The following is a 9,618-nucleotide window of genomic DNA, read 5'->3' as shown; positions in this document are numbered from 1 at the left end:
ACACACAAAAAGTTTTTGTGTTCAATATAGTCATAGTGACAAATAAAAACTTACTGTAACAGAGAAAGATGATTAGAAAGAGAGACAGACAGAGAGAGACAGAAATAGGGAGAATCAGAAGTAATTACAGACATGAGTCGTCTGCAGCTGTGCAACTGTTTATTTAATTTTACACTTTCCATCAATTCACACACAAAGTTGGAATGTCCAAAGACCCCCTAACTTACAAAAGACTGTTTCAGTGTTCCAGTTAGTGCCCCTACAACATATCTTAAAGTACTATAAAAGATATGCTGATGCATTTAGTAGGAAACTGACCTAATCTAAGACAGATTGCATTTTTCCATAATAATAATTATGAACTGATGAGAACAAACTAAATTGTCAAACATCTTTAACACTAAGGGAATTCTACAGCTTTTTAAAATGTCTGAATAATTAAATCATCAAGATGTTAAAGAAGCTATTCAGAGTGGTTTGACGTGAAGTACGCTGTTCTAGAGAAACTTACAGTCAGAACTGTTCACAGAGGTGGTGATAAAAGACATCTAAAGAGTTTAATAGGCTTACCTCTAAAAGATCCCTAACAGAAAGTTAATATTTGAAGTGGTTATGAATACGCTACCTGATGTCTGGTTGTCTTGGTTAGGGATTTGGCCCTAAAATTACTTTTTAAAATCCATTCAAGGCGGTGAGATACATGCAGGGTGTTGTAAGGCCAAACAGTCCCCAAAGAAAACTTATTTGTTTTAGATTTAACACTATTTTACCGTCGTCAACACTGAATATAAAAACGTAGAAAACTTGTGTAGGATCACTAGTCTTTTTAAATGGTAAATAAAAGGGCTATATTTGTGTTGTAGATGCCTGGTTCCTGTCACCACTACTGTAAAAGGAAATCTGAGTTGGTAAGTTTTATACCAAGCTCCATTTCACATCACTTTGTTTACATCTCTATGATTGTTTTTATGTAGACCTTTTGAAAAATCAATGGAATTCCACTTTAACCTTAGGAGGAAGTCCTGATGGTGATAAAACAACGCACAAAGGGTCTTTGTATGTGTATATGAGTATTTTTAATTATATGTCTATCCTGCATAAGGGTACGACAGTAACACAGCCTGTTTGGGCAATAGCTGCAGTTTCTCTAGGGATACCATGTCATCTACAGCTAGCTTCTCCACATCAGTGCTGAGACGGACGCGGGCCTCCGAGGGCAGGTCACTATTGGCCAGCGTCATGGTGACAGGGGCATCACCCCAGTTTAAGGCAGTGATGAAGCGCTCACTCTGATCCCACAGGCGGAGGAATGCAAACGAGGAGGCAGAGCTGTAGAGAGAGGCGAAGTCTCCATGGAGCAGAGATCGCTCTTTACCTCTCAGATCACTGAGAGCCTTGAAAAAGCTTCGCAGCTGACTGCGTTCCACTCGTACAGTCTGAGAGAGACAGGGAGAAATGAATAAGGCTGTTGGTTTCAGCAGAATGATGATAAAAGATAAAAGAGGTTCTAATGCACCTTTGCGCCTGTATTCATAAAACTTCTCAGAATTACTTAGGGAAATCACAGTATCGGCAAGTTGGGTGGAAGATACTCCTACAGAGCATGCACCGTGTGGCTTCTATAAAACTTTTCATAACAGTGAGAAAAGAGTGGGAACAGCTCCTAAGAGCAATTCTTTAATATATATTATATATTAATATACTATAGATATTAAATAAAAGTATGTAGTCAGTATCTATCAGCAGTTCACCACAAGTAACATGACAAATCATCACACTTTATGACTTCAAAACCATTGTATTACTTTCACTAACATGTCTTGCGCACAAACCTGAAAGCATCGCTCCACTGGTTGCACAGCAGATACTTTTATACTGACTGCAGTTGATTCTGTTTTATACTCTATATTACACTCTATATTACAGTATTAGAAGATAAATATAGTAGTTTTCAACCTTATCCCAAGTTATTAAGTTTTGTGAATGTTAACTTAAAGTTTTGTCCTTCTACAGTATTAATGAGGATTTTTAAGTAAACATCTTCAGAACTGACTTCACAGTTAGGGGTTACAAATTAATATATTTTATACAAAATTCTCATGCATTCATTGAGAAATGTGTAGTATACTCTTACTGTAAACATAGAAATACATTTATGTCCCTCTTATTTTTTTATCTTCCACTCTAAAACACCAGACCAGAGGTTAAATACAGTTACAAACTATTTCCATAACAATAACATAAAATAACAATAACATGTTTATAATCACCTTTGCTGTTTCATTTTTCTCCTCAGCTGAACTTTCCAAATCCCAGATTACATCAAGAGGTTCCTGGAAAGGGGCATATAAACATGGTCAGCAGAACTGCACAGTGAAAATATCTACATCCAAGAGGTGAATCTGTCTAACCATCAATCTACCCATCTATCCTAACTCACCCCCGCTTTCAGCCCGACTTCATCCCCACTGTTGAACACTGGAGTGCCAGGCAGGGTGAAGAGCAGCATGTGGTAGAGGCGTATGGGCACAGCTGAAGATCTGGAGGTGAGCGGACCTAACAAGCGTCCACTCAAGCTCCAGCCCAGGCTGGTCTGTGGATGGCTAGAATAAAGCTTATTGATGGTCTGAGCCTGGTCCACCCCAGACTGGGTTAGGTCTGGCAGACTAGTTAGCAACAGGTCAACTCCAGAGCGATTCAGAAGCAGAGAGGCATCATCCACAGACACACTGGTGACTGAGCCCATCAGAGCCCTAAGAAAAAGATGCATTAAGGAGTTTAGGGAGTTTCTCAATTCAGATAAGACTTAATCCTGGGCTTCAGAATAACTGCACCTTCTGTTAACATCTTGTATCTTATAGCTTATTTTTTAGTTATTAATCTTAACACTTGTCATTCAGTAACTATTATGATAACTATGTACATCCTTACTCAAAAGCCCGAACACCCCTTGGATAAATTTATTTTTTTTCTTGTTGATTTTCTAAGTGAAAATATGTCAACAGATCCTCTAAAAGGAAACATATGTCAAAGTTTTTTTAAATTTTATTGCAAAATTTCTATTTATTTGTGGACTTTAACATACTGGAAAAAAAAGAAACATAAAATACAAAACATGCCATAACTTTTGCACAGGTCACATTTTATGTTAGATTTTCTCCCCAATATGTTAAATTCAACAATTAGCAGTAACTGTGCATTAAAATGTGTAGAAGTCTATTCTATTTTTTGTAGAGGATGTGTGTTCCTTTTCGTTTAGAAAATCAACAGCACATAATTTGACCTTGGGTGCCAAAACTTTTGCATGCAACTGTAAGTTGTATAGTTATGAGATTGAAGAATTATAGTGTGGGCCATGTATGCACCCTTTTAGTTACTGGGTTTAAAAACAATTTAAAAAGTAACAAAATACAGGAGAATATAAATTAAAAACATGATTAAAACAATATATTTTAAAAGCGAGAATAATTGAAATTAAAAATCAAATTAAAAATGAAATTAGCATAAGTGCTGTTACAGGACAGAAGTGCAGTAGAGCTAACAGTGTTCTAAACTGAGCTGAAAGCCTTCCTCAAACAGGAACATTCTCAGCCCAGATTTAAAAGTGTCTAGGGTCAGGGATCTTCTAATGCTCTCTGTCAACTTGTTACAAGTGAGCAAAGTAAAATCTGTCCAGGGAAATATTTAAGTGGAAAGTGAAAAAATCAATAATTGTACATTTTTGTACCTCAAGTTTTGGCACTTCAGATTTTTTCAGGTGCAACATTAAAATTTAAATTGACAGCTTTAAATTTATCAAGCATTCAACTTAAGATAAAGACGTAGGTTCAGTTTCCCAGGTCCAAATTAATCCTAATAAGCCTATCCTAAATAGGATTTTAATGGTGAAACTATCTGAAGGTTTAATCCACATCCACGAAACTGGCCCTGAATGTACTGCTGGTCCAGAGGCTGAGTAAATTCTGAGAGTACAATGGCACTCAGCTACCAACAGAGGGACCTAGTGGAACCCCTCAAAAAGCTTTAGCGAATACTTCAGTTCAACCACAAGGTGGCTCACTGCATCTTTTTATCGACTCACGTTTTCTTGGTCCCTTCTGTGGCGTTGGTTTGGACAACAGCCTGAATGGATGGCCAGCTAGCAGTACTAGCAATCTGGCCCAGATCAGACACAAGGAAGCCGTCCACTCCCTTATGGAGCCAGTAGGCACATGCAGCCTGACAGAACAGAAGAGGGAAGTGGGGTTTTTTTTTCTTATTCTAGAAAAGAGGCTTCACTTGTTTGACTTTTTTCCCCACCCACTTTTCACAGACTCCACAGATTCCCCTCTTTTATCAGCCCTTACCTTGAATTGCTCAGCAACAGAAGCAGCACTGTGGAACCAAGCTGCAGCTCCCTCATAGTTGGGTGTCAGATCCAGCACTATGGAGATACCTGAGAGGCAAAGAGAGAAAGTAAATAAACCACAATACTGTTGAAGTAACACCACCATGAGTTCCATGTAGTTTAGCCTTACAAAACACAAATCAACAGACACAGGAACATAAGACACATGTCAATGAGAGATGTGAAAATAGAGGCACTGGTATTTGGCAGTGGAGATGTGAATAGAAGCATCTACTCTGCGGTGAGAGCAGTTCTAAAACAAGCCCTAAGGAGTCATTAGTGTTTGTGAAGACCCTCACCCTTTTTGTGGGCTCTTTCAAGCAGGCTGTTCAGGTCTTTCTCGTTGCCCACCACCGGGTTAATGGTCTTGAAATCCAGAGTACTCGGCTGGTCTGCCTGAACACTGTGTATAGGGCCAAGAACCAAACCTTTCACCTTCAGCTGGTTCAAACTGTCCAGCTTTTCCTCCACACCTTAAAAAAAAACAATGGCAAAATCAATTCAACCCATTTCACTATGCCACAGTCTCTGCCAAGCCTGTAATCATTAACCACATTTATTATTGACTATCAGCCTGTCTCATCAATACCAAAGGTTAGGAACATTTTGTGGTTGATAACTGATTAAACGCATTATAGAGACTACAGCTGGGAGAACTGCAAGACACTGCAGTAAGTGTGAGTGTGCAAGTGATACCCTAAATCTTCCACTACTCAACAGAAATATACTCAAATAAATTATGTAAAAATCTCCAGGCATTTTTTAGTAAAAAGGAAGGCAGACCCTGAAGGACTAGCTCAGCATGTGACCTCTAACATGAGAGTCACAAGACAGTCAGCAACCGCTGGCAAGCTTTAATTTAGGCATACAGCAACCAGACATTACCAATAACCACTGAACACAGAGCAATGGGGACTACTCCAACAAATTACTATAATATTAATGTTGACTTTAAATTTGTGTTTGATGTGCTATGTGAACTTTGTTAACATTTAAAAATGACCAACATGAAAAAACTACCAATTTTGAATGGTTGTGATGTGAAAATCATGAAACAAAATGTACATATAGTCACCTATCCAGTCTACAGCAGTTTACCTCTGCATGACACACTGAAGTTAGAAGAAGTGTTTCAGCCTGAACTGCTTTTTGAAGTAAGTGAAATACAGCCAATCAGAACAGAGGTCATTTACATATACCAGTCTTAAAGACACATTAACTCAAACAGCCTTGAATTAAATTAACTGTTTCTTGCTACATAAACAATCCATATATTAAAAGTGGACATCAGAGGAAAAAATAAAAAATGTAGAATAGGGGAGCTTTAAATGTTCTAATGTACTCATTACAGTCCAAATCTGTAGTTTATACTTTAGCATGTTTAGTAACTGTAGAACACTTAATGTTCTTCACACTAAAATGGCCACAGTGCCTAGAAATTTCACTCACTCTAACACACCAGAACCAACCCACAAAGGTTAAAATTAAAGGTTATAATTGGCTCACAGTATTACTTTGGACACTCTCACTACCACTCTCACTACTTAAATATACTATGTATAATTAAGCAAGTGTATCATAATGGTGATGAACGTTTAAAGTGATGTTCTTCACCCTGAACTCTGAAGGCCCACAAGTGATACCCTAAATCTTCACACTTTAAGGTTTCACACCTATCTCAACCCACGGGGGGTTTAAAAGGTGTTTGAGACGTTGAATCAAGAGTGACAGAGCACTGTGCCTGCAGGTTTCAGGACAAAAATGACAACCAGTGTAGCTACATCAATTAAATGACAGTGAACTGGTGATCACGCACATCTTTGAGTGAGAATACAACTTAATGTATTATGCATTGCACTGTCTTTCTTGATTTGAATGATTTTTAAAGGCTTTTTTGCAGAATGCATACCTAGTATTTATTTACCATTTCAGGGCTGACGTTAATTTAGGTTTAAAAAGTTATATCTAGAACATCACCCCAATACCTTTAAAGCCATTGTCTCCAGAGAAGGCGCTCACATCGGCTATCTGGTAGAGAGGACCCTCATTCCACCAGTGCATTTCGGGGATGGGTTTACACCGCGGAGCCTGAACAATGATCACCACTGCCCCGGCCAGCATGCCAACCCAGCCCAGCCAGAACAGAACCAGCAAGATCCAGCGAGTCCGCACCCATCTGTGGAACCACATGACAGTAACGGTCAAAGTCGGAGAGATAAAAAGCTAAAAAGAGTTTAAGACATTGTGACCTTTAACTTTTTGTGATAATTTTAATGTTAAATAAAATGCTAAACTGTCAACGTAACGTGCCCAATCCCAAAAGCAGTGTAGATGTCTCTTATGAAATGTACTGAAATTAAACTAAGTAACTACATGTAGATGACTACTATATAACTGAGGAAAATTAGATTATTGCAATAATAATAAAAAATAAATAAAGGTATATATACATATATATTTATATTATATATATATATATATATATATATATATATATACATATATATAAATAATTGAAGGTATTTATGTATTATAAACAATAGAATCTCTGAGCACTCTCAGAGATGGTGTTTTAGACCATATCACAACGTAAAGGATCCTAATGGCTTAACAGGTGACCAGTGGCTGATTCTAAATGCATTTGGTGGTTTCCTAATGGGATCTGAAGGTATTCTACAAGAAACTAGTGGTCTCTATAGGACACAATTAAGCCACTTCACATTAGAAAGCAAAACCATTAGGTTTTAATCCTAATAGTTTCTAATCGTCCCTTTTTTCAGCACGTGGAAATAAGTAAACATATGTTAATAACTCCAGTAGAAGTCAGAGTTGGCCATGTTGTCCCCTCAGTCCTGTCTGAGCTCTGAGCGTGTCTTATTTCTCACCCTGCAGTCCCCGCCACTCTCATCAGCTCCTCTTTGGACAGGCCGGTGAATTTGACTTCGGTGTCCTCCGGGACCTTCACCCTCACACAGCCGTTCTTCTCCGTTCCTGCCGGAGTCTCTCCGGTCATTGGCTGCTTCTCCTGGTCCAGCTCGTTCAGCTCGACCTCCTTCATTTCCACCTCTTTGCTCATGATTTTACGGCGGTGTTATAACCGAACTTCTGGCGAGAAAAGAGGGTAAGTTTATACACTAACGTGAGGTCGCTAAGTAACGTGAAGTTAACCAAACCCCACAGCATTTCTCAAGATAACACTAGCTACAAGCTAACTGTAGCATAAATGTTAAATTTAAACGTTATCTTTGTTAAAACAGCAAGACAGATAAAAGCTACTCATATAACGACTCAAAAAACATAGTCAAACCGTGTCTCGCTCAAACAGTTAACGTCGATGTGAATCTAGCAGTGAACATGAACGTTAACGTTCACCATTAGCATACAGATAGCTAAGAGTTTAATGTTAGAGTACCTGTAGAAAAGTCGGTGTTGTAATCCCGCTAACGTTACAGGTTCTTGACCCTGCAGTCCAGTGTAACTGTGAGCGGCTGTGTGAGTCGCTCAGAGAGTTTTATACGGGCTCCTCTCTCTGCTGCTCTGCTATTGGCTGTAAATGACTGTCCACACACACTGCAGCCTGCTGGACCTGCCAGCACTGCACGGTAAGAATAGGTGTTAAATCATGACTTTACTGTTCGTCCTGTGGGCAACACCAACACACATTTACTCAGTTACATGTACTTATGTGACATTGTGATGGATTTTTACTTCGCTGAGTAAATGATAATACTTTTACTTATTTGAGAAGAAAGTAATATTTCTATGAAGTAATTAACATTTCCTTACGTATTCCTTGGTTGTGTTTATTTTTATTATGTAAAATTGGGGACAGACTCTGTAGAAGTTCCAGGACAGTTCTATAAGTTGCTCAGTACTTAAGTAGAGTTTTGAGCTGCTACTTTTGTACTTCTATTTTTCCTTTTACTCGAAACATTATTCCACTGAAATTAATACAGTTTTACTTTGATAAGGGTTTAGGCTACTGTATCCACCTCTGCGATCACGTTAACACATGATTAAAATAATAAATCATGTATATCTAGATGTCTTTGTCCAGGTGGTAGCTTTATAACCTCCCCTTCTTGTGTTTTTTTTCTACATCACTGAGCTTGAGTTCGTGTGAATGGACTGGAATTTTTGGGGGTGGGTGAGCAGCTCACTTCACTGTGAAATTTCTGGAGACTGGGTGGACATTCATCAGTTGAGGCCAGTGGTGTAACTAGGATCTAATGGGCCCCCCTTATGGAAATTACTTTTAATGAATGAAAAAAATGACAGTATCATTTGCGTGTTTATTCTGAGTATAAACTACAAATGTTGGGTTCTGATTGTAATCAGTTGTAAGAACCTGGGCCATTTTCAGATGTGAAGCACCTCATGGACCTCACTTACTCACTCACTCACTCACTCACTCACTCACTCACATTTATCAAGACTCTCAAAAAGGGGGAGCTAGTGGCACTCTAGTAACTAGAGTGAAAACAAACTTATGTTAGCTGAAATGAGTTTATTAAGCTTTGTGGACATGTGAGAAGTGTATTCTCTCTAGGACTTTTGGGATATTACCTGCTGGTGCTTCACATCACTGATACTTTGTGCCAACAATAATGAAATTGGTTAACTAGAGTCTGAAAATCAATAACAGAGATAATCTCAGTCAGTGGTGGATTAATTTGATTTGTCCTGACAGAGAGAAATGGCCTACTGCAGTAGCTGGCTAGCTAGAGTGGTCAGGTCAGAAGAGGAGGTTGAAGACTGACCTGTTGCTTTCTTGCTCTATTTGTTAATCTGAGTGCAATTTTCCTCTCAAGTCCACCATTCTCGCCTCTTTTTATCCATTTTGCAAAATGAACACAAACCCGGATGCTGTAGGCTAGTCAACTAAGCTAGCTACTTCTACTACACGTCTCTGACCTAATAACAATAATATCATATATTATTGTATACCATGTATGTAGGAAAACCAATCATGTGAGAGATCAGGTGGCAGAGGGGAGGGGGAGGGGTTTGTTCATATAATAATGGATGTGGCTGTGCTGTTCTCTAGTTTAGCATGTCTTTAGCGAAGCTGGCCTAGACCCTCCAACTCACAGGTCAAGCACTCGCTGGAAAATCTCCTTGAATTTCCGATGGGCAGTCCAAGCTTGGGGCCAGTCACCACAGTTACGCCACTGATTGAGGCCCATGTATCTAGGCAGTTTAATATGTGTTCAGAAAGTGTTCATATCCTA

The 9,618-nt window shown here is 38.8% G+C and overlaps 1 protein-coding gene across 2 annotated transcripts; it reads right to left on the bottom strand.

Moving 5' to 3' along the window:
• Positions 1-145: 145 nt before the first annotated feature.
• LOC118825465 (4F2 cell-surface antigen heavy chain-like) lies at positions 146-7,931 on the bottom strand. Of its 2 annotated transcripts, none has more exons than XM_036596062.1 (9): positions 7,800-7,919; positions 7,273-7,489; positions 6,373-6,563; positions 4,687-4,860; positions 4,347-4,435; positions 4,082-4,218; positions 2,441-2,753; positions 2,271-2,333; positions 146-1,436 (listed from the first exon to the last, which is right to left on the bottom strand). In XM_036596062.1, the coding sequence occupies exons 2-9, from the start codon at positions 7,461-7,463 to the stop codon at positions 1,089-1,091; spliced, it is 1,506 nt and encodes a 501-aa protein (XP_036451955.1). In that variant the 5' UTR covers positions 7,464-7,489; positions 7,800-7,919; the 3' UTR covers positions 146-1,088. The 2 variants fall into 2 exon arrangements, with proteins under 2 accessions (XP_036451955.1, XP_036451954.1); XM_036596061.1 differs by having other exon boundaries at positions 151-1,436; positions 7,273-7,492; positions 7,800-7,931.
• Positions 7,932-9,618: the final 1,687 nt, after the last annotated feature.

Source organism: Colossoma macropomum, unplaced genomic scaffold, assembly GCF_904425465.1.
Source record: "Colossoma macropomum unplaced genomic scaffold, Colossoma_macropomum, whole genome shotgun sequence".
Taxonomy (NCBI): domain Eukaryota; kingdom Metazoa; phylum Chordata; class Actinopteri; order Characiformes; family Serrasalmidae; genus Colossoma; species Colossoma macropomum.
The sequence above is the reverse complement of the archived record's forward strand: the minus strand, read 5'-3'. Positions and strand labels throughout refer to the sequence as shown.

What these genes read in the sequence shown, in the direction of transcription:
- LOC118825465 (XM_036596061.1), bottom strand. Translation starts at nt 7,463, where the DNA reads ATGAGCAAAGAGGTGGAAATGAAGGAGGTCGAGCTGAACGAGCTGGAC. An exon ending in CTGTTGCTGAGCAATTCAAG is followed by an intron (nt 4,219 to 4,346) that starts GTAAGGGCTGAT and finishes CTGTTCTGTCAG; the next exon opens with GCTGCATGTGCCTACTGGCT. An exon ending in AAGTCGGGCTGAAAGCGGGG is followed by an intron (nt 2,334 to 2,440) that starts GTGAGTTAGGAT and finishes GCCCCTTTCCAG; the next exon opens with GAACCTCTTGATGTAATCTG.